Source organism: Ictidomys tridecemlineatus, chromosome 8 (assembly GCF_052094955.1).
Source record: "Ictidomys tridecemlineatus isolate mIctTri1 chromosome 8, mIctTri1.hap1, whole genome shotgun sequence".
NCBI lineage: Eukaryota > Metazoa > Chordata > Mammalia > Rodentia > Sciuridae > Ictidomys > Ictidomys tridecemlineatus.
Genome location: NC_135484.1, coordinates 25,999,269 through 26,021,258, shown reverse-complemented (window position 1 = coordinate 26,021,258; position 21,990 = coordinate 25,999,269). Strand labels below are relative to the sequence as shown.

The following is a 21,990-nucleotide window of genomic DNA, read 5'->3' as shown; positions in this document are numbered from 1 at the left end:
ATGTGGCACATGGGAAATGTGCCAAAATCTGAACTCGAGGAATGAGTCCACTAGGCAGTGGTAGAAGGAAAGCAGCAGCTAGGAGACCCAGCTCACAAATCTACCCCACTTCCCCTGGGGAGATGGTCTCCCACAACTGCTGGGCCAGGCAAGTGCTCACCATTTATCATAGTGTTTAAATGGCCAAAGTGTGGGGAGGCCAGCACAGTAATGGGCTTTAGTAAAGAACTGAATAAATAATGGCTGGTTTAATATCCATGATAATCAGTCAGGCATCAAATGTCAGCCACAAAATGATAGGGAATGTCCTGAGATCCTCAATCAGAAGGCCCAGAAAAGAGGCGGAGTGCAGGCTGGGGAGGAGGGGAATTAGTCCCAAACACCCCTGGCACCTATCTCAGGCTCCTCCAGCCTCACACCAGGCACATTGGTGTCCACAAAAATACGGATGTTGATTATGCCTAGGTTTTCCAATCACCTTTATTAAGCCAGTGATCACCAAAAATATCCTCTTTAATTAAGAAGATAAAAAATCCATCTGTGCACAGTGACACACACCTGTGATCCCTGCAACATGGAAGGCTGAGGCAGGAGGATCACAAATTCCAGCCTCAGCAATGTAGGGAGACCCTGTCTCAATAGAAAATAAAAAGGGCTGAGGATACAGCTCAGTGGTAAATTGCCCCTGGATTAAATTCCTAGCACCCACCCCCCAACCAAATCCAAAGTAATGGCCACTCGCATCTCATAAAGCTAAAGCAAGTTTAACTGTCTGAAAATCACAGAGGCTATTGCTACAGGATCAAGGAATTATTAAAACCTGTGACATCCTTTCATAAAGACAGCCTAACATAACAATCTGTAGGCTCATGACTGCCTTTCCTAATGTGTCTATGGAATCGTTCCAACCAGACCTTTATCTCTTTTCAGCAACAGCAGCCCTAGATGACCTGAGTCTACCCTCAACCTCCAAGCCACTCTACGGGCCAGGCCTAGAGCAGTCTCCTTCAATGCAGCTTTGACCAGGTAATCACACAACAAATACTTACCACCTGTAGAGTCAGACACTGGATAAGACACAGGCCAGACGTCAAAGAGCTTCAAACTCAGGAGAGGTAAGAAGCACACCCCAAACATTCTCATTTTTACCTCAAACCAAAAATCATAGAGTCCATGACCCTAAATACCCTAGGTATTTTGATATTATTTCTCTCTGAAGAATTATACTTGGCCTCTGTCTCATCACATGAAAGTTTTCAGTTCTTTCTAAATGATCTGAAACTATCTTGCTCATCAAACCAATTAATATTTTTATCGAACACACATAATATTCAGACATATTAAACAGATCAATTCATTCAAGGTATCACTATGTGTCTGGCTGTAGTAAGCACTCACTAAATATCAGTGATTGTTAATATTTATGAAAATCATTTCAGGATTTGACATATTCAATGAAGTATGAATTCCCTGGAAGATTACATTCCTCCGGAGTTGCCTGGGTTGTACAAGTACTTCAAAACCACCTCTTTCTATACTGAAAAATCAAAGATACATTTTGACTCAACTGTCTACTGTAATGAAGAGATTGCCAACCCAATGTCCTCATCTAGTACATACAACCAGATCCACTTTATAAGTTGACACAGAATCTAAAAAACATAGCCTGACTTAGTGCATTATACCTGCTACCAATCTGAACCATAAATAGGCATTACTCCCATTTACAGAGATGAAAACTAGAGCTTAAAGAGATTTTGTGATCACACCAGGTCACACAATTAGCAAGTGACAGAAATGAAACATCAAGAGGCATGAGCAAGGGAGGCAGACGGCGTAGGTCCTAGACAATACTACCAAGACATTGTCACTGAAGAGTCCAAGGACGAAGGCCACTGAAGGGTTCCAAGCAGGGAAGTCACACCGCGTGACTTATGTGTGATGCTTAGTGGGATCACAGATGCTGCTGCGTTAAGATCGGCCTGGATGGGGATGGGAGTAGGGTGCCAGCACAAAGGTAAAAATGGGGAAACCAGCTAAGAACACACAGCATACTGTCAGGCTGTCCCTCCTTTATCTGTCTGGGCATCCTCCACTCCACACCTCATACCTACTCACTACAGTCAACCTTACTATTTGGTCAAAACAGCCATGATCCAAGGTTTTTGCAGAGTGCTGAGGCATGTGTTATATGGGTACAATGGTAAACAGCAGGCTGTCCCAAAATTATATTCCTAAAATGTGAATCTTCTCTTTGGCTACACTCAAAGACGTCCAGATATTAAGCACACAGCATTACTAGAACCCACATTCAGCCTGTGTAAACAGCACCATCAACAGCCCTGGGTGAGTTGTGCTGCCACGTTCATCAGCCATTTACTGAGCACTTTGCCTTGGGGGCAAAAAAGATGAATTCATTTGTTTGGCTGTCTGCCATAAAAGAGTTCACCGTCTAATCAAGCCACAGGCAAGTAAACAAATAAGTACAACCCAGCCTATGACAAATGCAGTTCCAGAGGGAAGACAGAGAAACAACACAGAGGAGGGAGAAAGCAGCTCTGCCCTGGAGGATCAGGGGAGACTTCCCAGGCTGTTACGTGAGTTTGGAAGGTTAAGAAGGAAATTCTATGGTCTGGAGCTGGAATGTACCCCAAAGGCCCATGTGCTGAGGTCCGGGTCCCCAATTCAGCAACGTTCAGAGGTACAGGTTTGGAGAAGTGATTATATCATGAAGGCTCAGACCTCATCTGCGGATTAACCCACTGATAGCTGAATGGACTACTGGGAGGTGGTGAAATCTGTAGGTTGGAGGAAGGTCACTGGGGATATATCCTGGGAGGCTATTTCTTATCCCAGGGGTCCCTCCCTGCCTTTCTCCTTTAAGTTGTTCATGTCAGATTCTTGGTCACAGTGATAGAAAGTTGACTAACACAGAAGTCAAAAAGTAGAGAAGGGGGCTGGGGCATCCCAGCATAGGGATTGGGAATGTGAGGGAATGGACCATGCAAAGTGCGGAGCTGTCAAAACTCCAGAGTCTGCATACACCTTCAAGGGAGGGGGAGGAGGCAGATCACACTGGTTTCACTCCATGTGAAGAGATATGAGCTTCATTCTATAGGCAACACAAGCCCCCGAGAGTAACCCAATTGCATTTGTATTTTAGAAAGATAATTCTGGAAACAGGGTAGACTCAAGGATAGATCAAAGTGAGACAACAGTAGAAAAAGCAAGAGAAGAAAACCATTCAGCAGTCCAGAAAAGAGCTGATAAAGACCAGAACCATGAAGGCAGCCAGGTGGTTACAACAGATCTTAAGGAGATAAAATTAATAAGATTAAAGTTAACTGAAGTACTTGATAGGAAATATTGGACTTTCAAAAGAACCCTGATTTGATAGAAAATATTATAGTCAAAACCTATAAAACCCCTGAAATTATATGGAAACATAATACATATAATAATTACCAAAAAAAAAACCTGAATTTTGAACCCTAGTTAATGTACAGGGTCTTGGAAATTATTTTAGAAATCATTATTTGTAAAGAACAATTTCAAAAAAGTATCCATAACTCAGAAAAGACATTTCAAAAGAAAAGAACACAAATTACCTCCAAACCCAAGCCCTGACAAGTTACTTCTTTTACCACTCTATTTTTAGTCATCTAAGTGTCTAAATTCTCAAAACAAGTTCACAATCTTTTTTAAAATTAATTAAAGAGGGGTATTAAACAAAACATAGTCTCAATAGAACTTCAACAATTTAATTACCAAATAAAGATGTTTTTGTAACAAAAAGGGGCAGTGTGGCAACAGAGTAGCAACTTCAAAAGAACAAACAATCAAAGGTCAATCAAGGGCAGTTTCAGTGGGCCAGATAAAATATTAAGTGGCACTCAATCTTTGTCTCTTTCACAGAACATCAACTTCAGTAGGAAATTAAGAAGGAAAACATTACATTTGCTGCACTGAGAGTATTGTTCATATCTCTTTTGTTAAACTCCATTTAGCTATTTTTCTGATGTACAGAAAGGTCCTCAAAATAAATAAAAAAATATTTAGTTTTACTTACATATTTGGAATGCTACTTTGACAACATTTATCAATGTTTCTAAAGTTTCCTTAAATCCACAAAGAAATTATTCTTAAGTCCCATAATTTTAATGATTTCACTACTGAAAAATAAAGCATAGCTATTTACAAGGAAACAGGATCTTGAACTTGCTGCTTTTGGTCTTCAAAGCCATTTTTCTCCACTATAATATCTAAAGTCATTACTAATATAATTATGCACAAGTATCTCTGTTCTTCTGCAACTATTTTATGGGGGGGGGGGATTAGGGTGAAATTACTTTAGCCAACTACCACCCTCAAAAATTAATGATCTGGTGTATGGATTATTCATTGACTTTACAAGGGCCATCTCTGGACTTGATTCCCCCTCTTGGGGGGCAGTGCTCAGGATCAAACCCAGCACCTTCAAATACTAGTCACTGGCTCTGACACTGATCTACTTTCCCGGTCCAACCTCTGGCCATTTTTGAAATTATTGGGAAGGGAGGGCACTAAAATTCAAATGAGGCAAATTTGGTAATGTTATTAAGTACATATGATACAGTCCAGGAGAAAATGAAAATGCTGTTTAAAACAAAGCTTTGCATGTCAATTGCCCTCTCTGTCTGCCAACCTGCCAATTTCCAGATCGTCAATCACACCTCTGCACAGCTAAACAGAGAGCTGGGGATACAACAAAACATGCTCTGCTCAGTGACAGTATACCCCATGATTATTCCACTGTTTTATTTTATTTGTGAGCAAGGAAAGGCAAGTACAGAATAAATACTACTAATTATTAGTTTTTCTCAGGAACCTTCTATAGTGCTGGTAAAGAAAGTGCTCGTTAAATATTGTTTAATTTCATACTAATATTCAGGAGATATAAATAAAGTACTTTAACCTGGACCTGGACCTTCTCATCCAAGCCATTCAAGTTAAAATTTTTCACAATTATCCTGCATTCTCTATTTAATTTCCCATTAGATGTCTTCTGCGCTTCTCCATTTACATATGAACTCTACTTCAGGGCCTATGTGCTAGATGTCTTTGTATTCTGCACATAGTATTCAGTTCCTATTACTCCCAATGAATGTCCTCACAGGTCCACATGGAAAGTACACATTGTCTTATCTACAACTACACTCCCCTTCTCACAGGCATCTAATAAAATATCTCATGATTCACTTAGTATAATAATTAAAGCATTGATTCCCAATCTTGATTTGCGTAGTTAAGTCAAAACATTATCTGCTATTGTAAGGGATCACATTACTAAGATTTTACCCAATTCATTATTACCTTCCTGAGTATAAATGTTGACACAAGAGAGTTCTGAAACTTGTTATGAGTTGTAACAAAATAAAAGTATAAGTGCTTACTGGTAGTTGCTGTAGACATCCACTATGTATCTTCTAGAAACTTTTTAAATTCAGAAAAAGCAGTGTATTTGAAAGATGCATATTAGTCACTTTTAATCTTAACGAAAGTCACTGTAAAAAGACTTTCTGTTTCATAAAATAAATCTGTATCTTATACAACGGTCTATCCACCCTGATAGCAGAGATTCATTCATTGGACTCCTTGTGCAAACTGGTGTCACTTACAGACAATGGGCAGGGAACAGACAAGCAGACAGGCCTTGCAGCAGCTCCTGGAGGTGGGGGAGAAATCAACAGGAGGCTGCAGAACCAGCCTTTCTGCCATCCAGAACCCACAGGTGCAGGCCTGACTTGTCAGCCTACAGCTGCCCCACTTCTCGCCATGCCTGATGGTAGTGTTTGAATGTGTGAGAAGGAAATGTGCAGCAGGTTTTTAGAAAACTGTAAATCAAAGAATATTTAAGTAAGGTAGGGGGTTGGGGGAGTAAAATTAAAAGGAAAGTGAATTAGGTTGTATGTGATCTGGGCAGCCCAATATAAAAGATGTGCTTTCCATTCCCATCAGACCAATATGTCTTCAAAGCATATTTATTGGAAACCAAATCCTAATATGGCCATTAGGTATTCATAGCACCAATCAATAATCCCTGCTAGAGTTTCAACATATTTGATGCTCTCAAAAAGAAAACAAAACAAAAAAACCCTCAAACCTGCATAATTTTTCTTACAGACTTTTTCTCTTTTGATCCACTAGTGTAAACAAATGTCATTTGTACATTTTTTTCAAAAGAAAGAATTATATGGAATAAAGACCAACTGTTATAACATGCCCCTGAGACAATATGTCAAAGTTGAGGGCCAATTTTCTTTTGTAAGTTAAATGCAAAACAGAATATAATATTGTGAATTTTGATATACAGACAGGTTTTTAAGTATTCCCCATAATTCCACATGTCAAAAATAATATTTATTTGCACCTCATTATTTTCTAAGAACCATATAAATTTACACATTGTATCATATCTCCATTTATCTTCATGAGGCTACTATATCCCATTACATGAAAGGATCAATGGCATAATCTTTCATACTGTTACATAAACAAGTCCTCCCTTCATTTTACAAGTTGCCTCTGTTTCTTATAATGACTTCTTTATTTTCTCCAAGTCAAGTGTGCAGTACTTTCTTCATTTTCCAACTAAAACTAACATATGTAAATTCATTCTCTTTCCCTTTAATGTTAATTTAGATGAACCTTCTATAATGGAAGTCCTAAAGGTACTAGCTCAAATGTACACAATCTTTAACAGAAACTTGACAGCAGCTGACTTAAAACAAAACAAGTCCTAAGAAGCAACCTTCAGCAGAAGCCAAAGGAATCAAAACTACACCCTCCTGCAACCACAGCACTACTGTATCCACCCTTGATCCAAACATTACAACCCAACCATTTTCCCAAACCACAGCTTATTCCTGATTTAGAAAAGTCAAGTTCATTGACTTACTAAACTACACAGCTCCAGCCAGAAAACACAATGTCTCTTCCAACCAGGCAATTATGCAGCATCTGAACTAAAAAGCCATGTTTTCAAGCTCAGTATCAGTGAACAACTTTTGACCACCTTCTTGACATAATAAACAACTGACAGGTTCAAAGAGTATTAACTGGTCCCTCCTGTTCCACAGTTTAATAGACAAACAGAAATGGTTTAACACACGTTACCCAAAGGAGACTGCACTCAATTCTCAGTCTGCACAGTGTAATTACTGCACCCATAAGCACATACTTAGCTTAGTTGATTCTCTCACATTTCAGCAGTTTTGTTTCCCCAAAGAAGGGGAAGAACAGGTCCGAGAGAGAGAGATTCTCCGAGGTTTCTCTTGGCATGGGAAGAATGTGATGAACAGGGGAAACACAATCACTCTGTCTAGCTTGGGCTCCTTTGTGATACTTAAATAGTGCTCCCCACCAGGTTTTGCATCCAATGGAGAAACAGTTTTAGAGTTGAACAATTCAGTCCCCATAGCAAACATGCTAAGAGGAAGAACTCAGAAATTCTAAACACCAAGTAGGGGAGTGGTGAGAAATATGGAAAGTTTCCTTGTCTCTCAGCAGACCTGGTATCTTTCTTTACCTTTGGGGCTGGGGGAAGCATGCTAACCCTGAGAACAGAAACCAACACTTTGGTCTAAAAAGGAACTTGATAGAAATCCAAAAACTCTTTTTGGCCAAGATATCAAAGGTAAGTTCCTGTATGTTTATTCCCCTCCCTGTCATATCCCAACACCTGTCTAATTCATGCATTCAGGTAACTCATTCGTCTTTTTAGAAGAAAGAAAAAAAAAAACTATTAATGACTCCCAAAGTTTTCTCAGTGCAGTTTCTCCATGTTCTAACCCCAAATGGTAAGATCAGAAGATTCCCAACGTGATGGTGGTGGTTTTCCATTGAACTTCACAAAAGTCATAGGAAGGTGTGGATCTAGAGGAGGCAGGGAGGGTATTGGGAGCAAAGAACAGCTATTTTATCCTCTTGGAAGTGTACAATCTCAAGGCAAATCTAGTGGAGAAGCATCTGCATTTTAGACATGTAAATAAATGAATGATGCTGCATTCCAGTACAAAAAAAAAAAAAAAAACAAAAAACCAACACCTACCAATGGGGAAAATCAGATCGAAATAAATAATTCTATGTAACAAACTTTTAAATGCTTAAATAAAAAAAAAAAATCAAGTCACCTTTTGTGGGCTGGGTTCTGTATGTCCAGTTTTCATCATCTGCTTCCACCTGCTGCCCATAGACCGACAGCTCTCCATCACTGCGAAACAGCCTCTTTGTCTGCCTGGACAAGGAGGAGAAATTTATCCAACTCACAGCACGTGAGAGAGACCCTGAGTTTGGCTTGAGTCTGAAGGAAGCTGAAGAGCCTTCCTTTTTCATCTTCTTTCACATCAAACTCGACTAGAGACAAAGGACAGCCAGATAAACAAAAAGCTTGGTGTTTTTTTTTTTTAAATTGGCCCAGGTCCTCCAAATTGCCTGCTGCTTCCCACTTATTCAGACAACGTCAGGCATGGAATTATGCAAAAGGCTGCTTCTGACAACCGATTAAAAAGAAAAATAAAGGATTAAGAAATTTTTTTAAAAAAATTTACCCTGGCCACATACTGGTACTCAGTTCTAGGTCAGGGATGTCCACAGTCAAAAAAATAAAAAATAAATATCGGCACAATTTCTTTTAAAATGAAGCAGGCTGTTCATTTCAGGCACACTTGTCAGGACTTTGTAAAGAACAGAACCAAGGCACTCCGACACTTTGGTGTGTCCCTAGCATCCCAAACTGTAATCCTACGCCTCTCCTAGGCATCTTTACCCACAAGGGCAGAGAGCCAGCTGTCCGGTGCGCAAGGACGTAACTTCTCACCCTGGAGAAAAAGATCCAGTGTCCAGCAGGCCCCCAGCTCAAAGTTCACGCGCACAGGTTACTCGCGAAAAACCAAAGGGCTCAGCTCTCTTGTCCCGGCAGAGCGCAGAATCATAAACCGCCCACTTGCCCTCCTTCCCGTCTGTGAAGCGCTCGGAGCCGCAGGACTCCACAAACAATAAAACAGGCTGCGTGGCTATTGCTTGGATTACAGAGGGAGCGCTCCCCTGGAAGACGATAGGCTTGCCCGCCACTGAAGGCACCTCATTGGAGACAGAAAGCCCCGCCTCTCCTCAGTCAGTACTCCAAAGGCAGCTCAAACTTCTCAACTCCGGCAGAGCTTTGGAAATGCAAATGGGTGCAGATGTCTGAGGATTTTTTTTTAAAAAAGAATTTGCTAATTAGTTATCAGACCATACTTTTGAAAGTGCAATTTTCTGAAATTTTCTGAAAGTGCAAAGAGTTTTAGTACAGTATATAGTTACATACAAATCCAGCATTCCTGGTGGACTGAGAATTGTCATCACCTAAGGAAACACACTAACCGAGAAAATGAAATGACGCAACTCTTCCTTCACTCCCGGCTTTCAGCAAGGTGAAATGCAGCACACGTGTACCTGTCACCACTTCCTTCCCTGCTGCTACCAGAAGAAGAGTGTGGGGTCCAGGACCACCTCTGCCTCCCCCACTGGTAACACCTCCAGCTGGATTATTCCTCTCTACCTTTGAATAATCCTCCTTTCCCAGAGGATCATCCTCTGAGAGCTATGTTAGAGTAATTAGTTGCAGGCTCTAACCCCAAGCATTCTATACAAAATATCTAGAGTCCCATATAGTACAGTCTCCGAATCTGTCCATCATAGAGACTTGGGTCAGCATTCCCTTCTCTAATGTATAAATCAGAATAAGCAACAATTAGAGAACAAGAGCCTTCAACTTTTCTTTGCATCAAACAAATGTGTTAAAAACCAACAAATACAGTGGAAAATAAACTTTGATTAAATGTCATAACAGCAGAACTCTGTAACATATATCTAATCCAAGCTTGTAAGAAAAGTTTACAAGCTTACAAGGACCAGAACATTTGTAGAAGAAGAAATCACAGAAACCAATTGTTCCTAGGATGGGCAGCTCATACAACACTGTGAACTCAACAGAAAACAGACACAGAACCAAAGGGTGAAGGGATGAAATAGTCCAGGTGGCACCAATACTGATCCCATTAAAAGCTAAAAGCGTCCTCAAGAGACCATCTGGTTTAAACCCTTTAAGTTATAGAAAGGGAGACTCAGGCCCAGTACTTGCATACCTACTGCCATGCAGTCAGTAAAGGGGAAAGGGACAAAGTTGTATCAGACACCACGGGGGTCAGAGCTTCACCACTTCCCCATCACCAAGTGCTCTGAACATGCTTCAGCTCTTAAATTGGAATGATATATCTACTTATCCACCATTATATGATATAGTTATGTATAATGCCAGTGGCTAATGTCAAAGTTCAAACATCCAGTGCATTCTGTCCCATGGAAGGACACTTTTGAGAATCTAAAAATACAAAAAGTTTTAAAAACACTCTCACCAGAAAGTACATAAATACCTCCAATGCTGTTGCCATTTTAGAGGTTAATGGGACCTCCTGACACAGGACCTCTGCTCTCTAAAGATTCATGCACCCTAAACAACGAACATGATTCTCTCTTCCCTGTTGTTCATATCCTGCAGCTATATATATTTTTTTAATTTAGAGATATCTAAGCCTAAACCCTGTGCTGTTATTGATAGACCAGAAAAAAAAAAAAGTTGGCTGCTGCCCTCCTCAGGGGTATGTATACATACAAAAGCACAGGGGCACTGGTGTGATTGGTAGCCAGTGAGTTATCCTCAGGTACCCGCCCCGCCCCCCTCCCTGCATACATAGGGGAAAGGGCTGATGAGAGTAACCAGAAGAAAGTTCACTGCCAAGCAACTAAGAACCAATAATAACTGGTCCATTCAAGGACTAGACTCAAGATTTTCCCTAAATAAGCTGGATTTATTTATTTACTACTTTGAAGATTATAGCTGAAATTATTTGAAGGAGAAAAAAAACAAGCAAATTATCCCTAAAATTAGACAAAATTCTAGATTTCCAGAAACCATGTTTTCATGAATCACAAGACCTAGTGATATATTTGCACAATAACCAATCCTTTGCTTACTGACTAATCCGTGGTTCTGTTATGTTGGGCCTTGATTATTAAATCTTAACTCATGTAAAAGAAAGTCAAATAAATCAGAGTTGCTAGCAGCCATGAGAGAATGTAATGGCTTAAGTCAGCTTTGGAGGACATATTTAAATTTTAACTATTCAAGTTAACATTTCATTTTGCTTAGAAGGTCCTACATGGGCTGCTTGAGAATGTTTTACATCAATTCACACTGTATTTACCTAGCCACTATAATAAACCACCCATTCTAATTATCTAAACTATCAAGGCAGCAACCACAGCCCTCCACAGAGGTGCTATGTGCCATGTACTTTATATATACTATGCTAATCTTCACAATAATACTACCATAGACTATCTCTACTTTTAGGGGATAATTTGTTTCCAAATAACTTCAGCTGTAATCATCAAAGTAACAACACATTTTAATTTAACCATTTTTTCCCCATGAAAATCTACAGCAGAACACACTCTACCTAGATCTTTCAAACAGACATGCCGAACAGATTTTTATCAGTGTTCCGACTGTGTTGGGCTTTCCCATCTCCCCTCTCACCGTCGGGCTGTCAAACTACAACTTCTGCTGTCATCACATGTGCCAATAACCGCTCCCTCCCACCAATTTTCCACTGCTGAGCTCCAGGCACCAAGAAATCAGATAAACAAGCTTGTTTAAATTATAGGTTTTGCAGGATTCTGGAAGGGAAGAATGAAATGTCTGGCTTTAGAAAGGCTTTGTTGCCGCTGCTGCCTGCCCAGTACCCTTGTCCCTCACTTGTGTGATGGAAGCTCAAAGCTTCCAGTGGCTGGATAAATGACCCCAGAAAGACCTGATGATTGACTGCCTGCCTCTTTCATATTAACTTCTTAGCATTTGAGAGTTACCTTCCCATCATGATAAATTATATTATTCCAGGAATAATTGAAGTAATTCATTCAAGAAAAAGTCTCTAGGAAAACTGGGAGTTACCAGAATATATTACAAGGGAAAATTCTAGAATCATCTTCCTGCATCAATTTGGAAAGATTTCAGTTTTTACCAAGAGTCAAAGGGATGTATTGGATAAGTTTGTGAAGGCCTTGCCAAAAGATACAATAATTCGTGTTTCAATGCATACCAGCATCCTTTAAAAAGGCATTTGGCTCTAATGAAAGTTTTTGATTTAATAAAAATTGTTAGACATGAGAGGATATGGGATCAGAAAAAACCCTCCACCGATCAGGCATGTAATTACTCTAGTTGCCATCTGTGTAAAATGCCAGCCAAGAGCAGGAACTCATTTCAAGTACCATCAGTTTGTGCCCTCAAAGGCCTCAAATGAGCAGTGACTTTTAAATTCTATGTGTGCCTTGTCTGCTCTGTCTAACCTAGAAGGGAAGAGTCCAGCAGAGCCCTGATGCTGGAACTCAATGGGGTACAGTGCTGGGTTATTAGAGTTGGTGGCATGGGTGGGTCTGGCTGGGAATGGAGTGCACAACCAGAAGGCTTATGAACAGAGACAAGGTAGGGGAAACACAGAAGGCAACAGTGAGAGTCACTTAACACTGTCATGTTCTAAACAGCCCTAGTAGAGGGTGTGTGTGTGGGGGGGGAGCAGTGAAGTGTGGGCCTTATCAGATTACCACGGAATCTGCCAGACAACCCTCAGGGACCTTTAGCCTCTAGCACAGGGTCCAATAGGTAGGTTTTCCGACTGTCATCTCCTGTGAATAATTTAAGAGTTGATGTAAATGAGATAATTTGTAAGCACTAATAATAAAAGCTTATCTCAGTATCTAAAAGTAAATAGTTTGAGCCAGATATTTATTTAAAAAAAAAAACAAATTACCATCAGAATCCTAACAAACTCTCCCCAGTACACATCTCCAACTTCCCTTATCCATCTCCCATCCTCTCCCCACTATCCTGCCAAATTAAACAACTGAGCTCCAGAAAGAGGTCTTGGAAGAACACACATGTTACTCTTTTCACGACTGGTCCTATTTTTAGGTTGTCCTCACCAACCACCACATCAGTGTCTGAATGGAAGAAAAGCTCTGCCTGTTCATTAATGCCTGGCTCTAGAAGCCGTCATCCCTTTCCATAGAATTACAAGCATTGTGGTCTTAGACGGAGAGACTGATGCACACGTTCATGTGTGAACCCACCTTTTAGTGCTTTCATGAAAGGCCTCTCTCTGCACAGAAGTGACATTCTGAGCCTGAGCTGTATTGTTCCCATGGGATCCCTTGGTACAGGAGCAAAATGGCAGCACATTACTACCCTTGATCCCCTGAGGCAGAGCACACTGCAAGGGATAATGGCTGTCACTAGTGCAGGAGCTGCAGCTGAAGACAATGGGACTGTCAGAGGCTTGGTGAGCAGTTGACAGCCAGGAAGGCACACTGTTCCAAGCTTGACCAAGAAAACATCCAGGAACCAAAAGGTTCAGATGACAAGGTCTTCTCAAACCGAGCATCCACTGTCACATTTTTCTAATGAGACAACCAAGGACAGGCTTGTTCTGAGATCAAAATAAAACTCCAAATAAATAATTTTTTTTAAAATCATGATTTCCATTGTTCCTGATATCCTTCCCAGGGCCTCTCCAGTGATCACTGTACTCCTAATTTTTTCTATCTTCTCATCCAGGTTTCTTTGCAAACCTTAATGAGTTCACAAATCACAAGAGAGCTTATTAAAATACAGAGTCTAATTCAGACCTGGGGAAGGGCCTAAAATTCCGAACTCCAAAAAGCACCCAGGTGATACAGTACAGGGGACCACCTTTGATGTGGCACAGCAATAGACTCCAATGCCCCCAAGGGCCGGAGCCGGGCTGTCAGCTCCCTGCAGTACCTCATTCACTGCCAGCATTTAACAGGTGTTGGCTGAAGGGGTAAACAATGGAACCCATCCCTTCATTTCCATGGTTCCTTTTCCCCTTGATCTTATGGTTCAAGGCAAGGAGAGAAGTAGATTTTTGTAGTGATCATTTCTTTATCAGTAAATCCTCAAGAGCAAAAGTAAAAATTAAGCTGACCACAAGAACATAATCTGAATTAAAGGATTAATAATAAATATTAATTATTCATATAGTTAGACTGCTTCACTTTGAGAAGGGCTATTAACATATAGGTTCTATGCTTTTCTTAATTTAACAGGACATCTTAGTTTCTTAGATCATCCATGCACCAAAACTCCAGAACCAATGATCCAACCCAGAACCTGGAGCTCCGTGGTTCCACCAGATGACTTTAGTTATTCTGTAGCCATATCAGTTTCTCCTGGTAGATGTTTAAGACAGAGAAGCTTTCAGTCAACCTTAAGTGATTCCCCAAAAGTTTATTCTATTTAGCTCAAAAGGATGTGGCTCAATGGTAGAGCTGCTTGCTTCGTAGGCACAGGCCATAAGTTTCAATCCCTCAGACTGTGTGTGTGTGTGGGGGGGACAAAACAAAACAAAAATGCCTTCCCCATTTAGCTTTATCTGTAAAACTATATTCACTTTTGCTCTACAGAGCACATAGAACATATCTGGTTTTTTAACAGGTATTTTATCAATTTGGCCAACCTCTACTGTACTTCACTACATGTCAGAGACTCATTTTTAATCCTGCTGATACCAGCAGTGATTCCAATGAACCAGATAAAAATCTTACTTCTAACAAACCTGTTATCAGAATTGAGTATAAAGAACTCAAAATTCTTTAATCAGTGTCACTCAGAACCCAAATTCTAGTATATCTTCAAGGAAAGAAAGAGAAACCAAATACACAAGTACAAGTTTATTCAACCCTTAGGCATCAGTCTACATCACTCTGAGTCACCTCCAGACATGGAAAGAGCCCAGAGAGGGATCAGTTCAAATGTGTATTGATCCCCCGCTAGGAAATCAGCCAGGCAGGCTGAGCATACAGCACAGAAGATAAGGTCCTTCCCCAGAGGAATTTAACATTACTGTAGGAGACAGATAAAGCCCACAGCTACTTTTAACAAAACACAACATAACATCACACCACACCACACACACACACACACACACACACACACACACACACACACACACACACACACCACACACAGAGGAAACAAGCAGGGCCTTGAGTCAAGCCTCCAGGGGTCTGAGTGGGTTCTTCAGGATGAGAAACACTCTCTGAGCTAAGTTTCCAGTGGTCAGGGGTAGGGGATGTGCCTGACCAGTGGTTGGTAAACCCTCTCTCAAGCATGGCAAGGGTTCACAGGAAACCCAGATTTCTAGTATCTGCCAGTTTCCGTGGTGTAAAGACTCCCACCATGGCCAATTTCAAACTACCAACAATTTACAACAAGTCTACAAAAAATGCTGAAAATTCAAGAGAGGGCTCTCGTCATCCGTGTACACTAGCTCTAGTAGACCACTGAATTTGGCCAGCTGCTTATGGTAGAATCAGTGATTGGGAGAGAACCAAGAGCACCATGATCACTAAGTTTTGTAGCCTAGGTAAGAGGAGTGATGCCTATGAATGTCACCCTATGTAGAAAAAAAGGTAAGCAGCTGTGATTGGCATGAGACTCTTGAGATTAGGATACTGTCCGGTGTTCCTGGGTGAGCCTTAAAAGCAATCACACCTGTCCTTTGTAAGTAAAAATCAGAGGGAGATTTCAGAGAGAAGAGGAAGGAAGAGGCAGTGTGAGCACAGAGGACAAAACTGAAGTGATTTGACCAGAAAAGCTAGAAGCAGTGAGGAACAGGAGCTCCCTGGAGCTTCCAGAGAGAGAGTGCAGCCTTCTGGCCTCCAGAACTCAGGAGAATAAATTTTCATTGTTTAAAGCTACCAAGTTGGAGGGGGGTTTTCACAGCAGGTACAGAGAATGCAAGGATATACCAAGGGAAGTTTTCAATCTGTTATATTTTTTTAGCATCTCTGTTCTTTTTTTTTTTTGTAAGAGTTCTAGATTTTTTGATTTTGCATTCTTATACATTTCAAAATTCCTAATTTCCTTTTAGCTATTTATTTCGTGCCATTTGTAAAAGCACAAATTGGGAAAACATAGTCCAATAGGAAGTACTTGAAATAGTAATAATTACCAACAATGACATTTATGGAAACTTTTGACAGAAAAACTCTAATAAGAATCTGGATGTGATTCTGCAATCTGTATTTGGGGTAAAAATGGGAGTTCATAACCCACTTGAATCTAATGTATGAAATATGATATGTCAAGAGCTTTGTAATGTTTTGAACAACCAATAAAAAAAAATAAGAATCTGGAGTGTATATGCCAAGTGTTCTAACTTGCAGCTGACACTAGACTGGTGACTTACAGTGTGATCTGAGCCCTTCCTTTGAGTCATTTCTGTTCTACACGCATGCATTGAACAAGAAAATTACAACAATCATAAAAGAAAGGAAGTTTTGAAGTTTCTACCCCGAGGTTTGTGTTAGCCAGAGTTCCAGTGCTGTGACAAAATATCTGATGTAAACCAAAGAGGAAAGAGACATTTTGGCTCATGGTTTCAAAGGTTTCGGGCCTGGTGGGCTGCTCCATTGCTCTGGGCCTGAGGCAAGGCAGAAGATCATGGCAGAAGGGTGTAGCAGAGCAAGAGGAAGGGGCTGGGGACAAGATATACCCTAGGGGCACACCCCCAGTGACCTACTTCCTCTAATCATGCCCCATCTCCCAATAGTCCAGTTTGCTACCAATGGATTAACCCGCTGTTGAAGTCAGAGCCTCCCAGGACCCAGTCACATCCCAAATCCCCATATCAAAACAGTGTCCCACTGGGGACCACGCCCTTCACAGGTGAGTCTCTTCAGGACACATAATATCCATACCATAACAAGGTCCCACTAAAATCAATTTTAAGGCAATAATGCCTGCTTGGGTTGTTTGAAAATACTTTCTGATTTTTGTGTGAGGTAGGTCATGAATATAATGAAAACTGGTACTTTTTTTAGTCAAAGTGGTCCTAACTTGAAGAGTAATTTTTTTAATTATTCAGAATGTTATATAGATGGATATAACCTTCAGTTACTTCAGATTATTATACTTCATCAATTCCCCAAAGCCCTTTTACCCTGGAGGAATAACCAAGCGAAAACAGATGAGAATTTAAAAAAAAAAAAAATTTAAATGCTGACCAAAGAAAACAGAAAATCCTGAAACCAGTCAGCAAATAGACACAATGACTAACTTACCTCTAGTCACACTACTCTAGACAGATCCTCGCTGCCATCCTGCTACGTGTAGAGTCAGAACTACTAAAGAAACCACAAATGTTCCTGTTTTTCAAAGATCCATTCATGAACAGTGCTGAAATTATGCTCCAAAAGTCACATGCAACCGTCTCTGAAAAAGTGTGATAGTAATCAAATAGACATGGGTTTTATGCCATTTTAAATTAACCATACTGCTATGTCTCTGTATTAATGTAACTTATTTAAAACACTTGTAACAACAAAAATCCCTCAGTTTCACAAAAAAAAAAAATGCACATACACACTCTTATCCTGAACTTACATGAAGCCAAATAAGAAGTTAAGGTCTTATTCAGAACACCTGAGTCAGATCACCTGGGACAGTGGAGAGGGAAGGCCAGGAAAGGTTATTTAAAATACATATTCTGGATCCTATTTAGTACATACCTCTGTAAAGGAACCTGGGACTTAAGCTTCCAAGAGGAATCTCTGTTATGGTAAAGTCTGAAAATCACTAGTTTCAAACTGTTTAATTACAATTCAAGTAAATATGCAGAGTTGAAGTCTTTACTTACAATTTTCACTGAAAATGCACAAACATTACAAGTATAGACTTAGTACTAAATGAATAAAAAAAAAATAGAGAAGAATGGCTGGTGCAGTGGTGCACACCAGTAACTCAAGAGGCTGAGGCAAGAGGATTACAAGTTTGAGGCCAGCCTCAGCAATTTAGCAAGGTCCTAAGCAATTTAGCAAGACCCTGTTTCAAAATAAAAGGAGCTTGAGATGTAGCTGGTAAACTGCTGGACCACCAAAAAAAAAAAAAAAATACCCCCCCACCCAAAATGCTAGGATGATATAACTAAAATTACTACTAGTTACTACAAGCAAGATATAGCATAATGGTTAATTTTAAGAGTTTTACATTTTAACTTTTATGTTTTTTTCTACAGTTTGTATGCTAAACAATCACTATAAATTTTGACTTATTAATTATCAGTCTGCCATGTTCATTTGTTTGCTTGGGGTCTTTTTTTTTTTTGCTTCAGTTTTTAAAATATGTTACCGATAAACAATACCCCTACTTTCCCCATTGCCCTGGAGAAACCAGGTTTCCAAATTCGTTGTGCTTCATTCCCAGACCTATTTTTCCACTTTTTCTACATGCCTGTGTGTTCATCAACAAGACATAGTACTGTGCTATGTTTGCATTTCATCGATGAAATTATTCCACCCAAGTGATTTTTAAAGTTATTTTTATAAAATGATATTTAAAACTTTCCACTCACTCTGCAACTAAGGGAGCTACGAACTTGACACCCCTCATAAACCAATATACCTGATCCTTTCCCCACACCCTTGTTTGGCTAAAGGAACACTTTAGAGTTGGATATATTTTAAAAATTTGCTGAACGACATGGCCTTTTCAGTCTCTCCCACATATTGTTTCTAATAAAATTGTGCAGGTTGCAGAAGAGCGTTTTCTTTAAAAATGTAACAAATTTAGATTTCTGGGGGTCATAGAAACATTGGGGCTCAGGATAGCCACTCCAAAGTATGACTGTGGGAGACTAGAATGTGAGACCCTAAAATATACTTCTGGGGCATACTTTGAGACGGTTGTTCTGAGACATTGCTGACTCAGAGGTCTGTATCTGTAGAGAAATCTACATTCTTGGTACATGAATCAGGATGAGGGCTGCTGCAGACAGCTTATTACCTAAGAGACTTTATCTGTACAAGACAACCTGATTCACTGTATATCTCCTCCCTACACCCCATAATTTGTGTCATCATCCCCTTCAAAAGCCCCAAGCCCCTACTGCTTTCGGTAGCTCAGATGCCATGTAAGTTTCAACTGTCTGACCTTCCTATATGTGGAATTCTTGTAAGTAGATAATTGAATATAAGTTTTCTTCTATTAATCTGTCTTTCATCAACTGAATCTGTAGCCCAGCCAAAGCACCAGGGAAGGTGGAGGAAGCCATCTTCCTCTGCATAAACAACTTGGTAGAACAAAAAGACAGCTTTATGTTTTTCTCTTAACAATTTTTGCAGCCACCTGCACTGCCGACTCTCCCAACAGTTTTCAAAATCTCCAAATAAAAAGCTCTTTAGAGAAGGGGAATCCAATTCGAAAGTGACTACTTTAGTTGTCCCTGTGAAATCACATTTGTTAGAGACTTCAATCAACTCGTTTCGTAAGGAGAAACTTAGAAAAACGAAAGATTTAAAGAGCACTTAAGACACTCAGAAATTTGGGGTTGAAATACCTGTTTCCCCAAGGTCAAAACTGGATATGTTACATCAAGAGAACTTCCATTATCATACTCAAGCTCCCCAAATGAACCTTAAAGAGGATGAAGTACTTCTACAAGTGAGCGCCAGGCACTTCCCACTAAGGGCAGAGAGGAGGGGCAGAGATTGGCAGGACAAAGGAAGGAAGGCAGTAGCTTTTGACTTTCCCTCCTCCCCGACAAGGCCACAGGCACCTCCAGAAGACATCAAGAGCTGTGACAGTGCTGTCTCAGAAGGCACTCAAATGAGCAAGGTCCCATAGACATTTGGCTGTCCCACCCTGGGTCCTCTTGCCTATGCCCAAACCCTGCATGGCAGATACCAGGGACTGAGGTGGCAGGTGACCTCAGAGTCCGTGAAATAGATGTGACTAGTGGATACATCTAGATGATGACTGGTCTAGGCCAGAGGCAGGTGATCACAACTATATTTGATACATTTTGGGTGGGGGGTCTGGAAGGGACAGTGAGACTCCCATATGGAGGGAGCGTTCCCCACCTGGAGCACCCAATTCTCAACATAAAACCAAAAGTCTCAACTGTACCTTTTATCATTTTGCCTAGTTGTTGGACACATTTTTCTTCCCAAAATGTTGTGAGACAATTAAAAGTGTGAAATCCAGGCAAATAAAAGAAATTACTACAAAAATAGCACAGATGTAGCTACCTTACCTCAGGTGTAATGTCACTTATTTAAAATAGCTTTAAAAAAAGAAAATTTAGCAAATTACATACAAAACACACATTTGCTCAAGTTTGCTTTACTAATAATTTTTTCAATAATCACAGAAGAAAAGTGCCAGTCACTGTACAGCTCTATAACACTATTCCTGTTTATAAGAACACACTTAAAAGTACATTTTTCTCATTCAAAATAAAGGGGAAAAAAAGTTAAAGATGTCAAATAACCTTTAGTTGATAACAGTACAATACTGCTTAGTCAGCACACAAGAAATTATAACCAATATTGGGGCCTGTATTGAAGATCAGGCCAGATATCACTAACAAAAGTGACATTACGTAAGAATCAACTGTCACTTAATTAACGTGTAAGCATATACTTGGCTATTTTCAGACAAGACATAGACTAAAAAAATAAAAAATAAAAAAAAAAAATAAAAAAAAAAAGATTATAATGAACTCTGAGGAAAGACCAAAATCTGATTTACTTCTATTGGATAGAGTCTTTATGAAATCAATAGTCCAGTCTAATGTTTTAACAGTAGCCTAATAAAGGTAAGTGAGGGGTGCAGACAAACAGGTTATATGCTGGAGGGTGACTGGGATCCAGAGGTGAGCACAGTGCCTAGGGTACTGGAAGGCCCCCGTGCGATGGCTGGCCACTGCTCAGAGCCTAGACACAGGATGAGACAGGTCCAACTCACACTGTGTGGGTTCTTTGATTCTTAACCGTAGCTGAACACCATCAGTCACCTTCATAATAGATTCTTATTCAGTAGGTCATAGGTAGATTAGTTTGGTATTTTGTCTGTGTTCTTGTTGTCTGGGCACTTGTGTTTTGAAGAGTCTTCATGGTCTGTCTCCCTCCTCCCCATTTAAGAACCATGAATCTGCCAGGTGTGATGGCGCAAACCTATAATTTATAAGAGGAAAGCAAGTTCAAGGCCAGTCTGGGCAACACAGGGGAACCCATCTCAAAACAAAAAGTAAAAATGTCTGGAGGATGTAGCTCAAAGGTAGAGCACCTCTGGGTTCAATCCCCACCACTCCCCACTACCACCAAAAATCCCCTAAAGAAGAACCACTAATCTTTGAGAAAGGTTACTTTTTGTTTATCCATAGAGTTGCCAAGTTAAATGCTACTTTCTATTTCAGGCAGTAGTGTTCAAAACTGAAAATGAAGACATCTGCCCTTTTTTTAATTCTAATAAGTACAATGTTTCAAAGTACAGCAAATGCAAACCCTAAAATCCACGTTCTCACAAACCCCAGACCCAACCCTATGAGGGTCAGCTGGTCTAAGTCTGAACACTTGGTACCATTTGGAAGGACCTAACAGACACTGCCTCTCACAGTCACTAGGAAAACTAAGCCATGCACTTTAATATTTGTTTTAAGTTACAGAAATGTGGGGCTGACGGAGCTCTCAGAGATGTGCCAGGCACCATGTTCGTCTGACAGGTGAGGGAACAGCTTCTGTGAGGTCATCTGTTGCTCCATGTTGCTAGATGCTCCCTGGTACCGAGAATCACACCTAAACAGTTCACCACTATGTGCCCAGCACCTGGCAGCTACTCCATAACATTTTTAGAAATTATCAGAGCTAGGACCCGAGGTCAAACACAGTTAAAAATTATAACAATGACATCTGGCTGCAACTACCCTAAAAACAAATACAGCTTAAGAGACTAAGAAATTTTCCAAGATCACACCTCTCCAACAGTGTGCAGGTTGAACCCCAATCTAGCCTCACCAGTGCCTTGAATTACCAGAATCATTTGTCCCT

General features: G+C 40.3%; 1 protein-coding gene across 4 annotated transcripts in view; it reads right to left on the bottom strand.

The window, feature by feature from the left end:
• The window catches only part of Nhsl1 (NHS like 1), a 238,909-nt gene that overhangs the window by 116,724 nt on the left and 100,195 nt on the right, over positions 1 to 21,990 (bottom strand). For 2 of the 4 annotated variants that reach the window (XM_021729458.3, XM_021729459.3), the window contains exon 1: positions 8,172 to 9,041. The exons of the other annotated variants lie outside the window; for them this stretch is intronic. In XM_021729458.3, coding sequence (XP_021585133.2) covers positions 8,172 to 8,373 — 202 coding nt within the window. In that variant the 5' untranslated portion in view covers positions 8,374 to 9,041. Of the gene's footprint in view, positions 1 to 8,171; positions 9,042 to 21,990 lie in introns of those variants that run through there. 4 annotated transcript variants of the gene reach the window in all.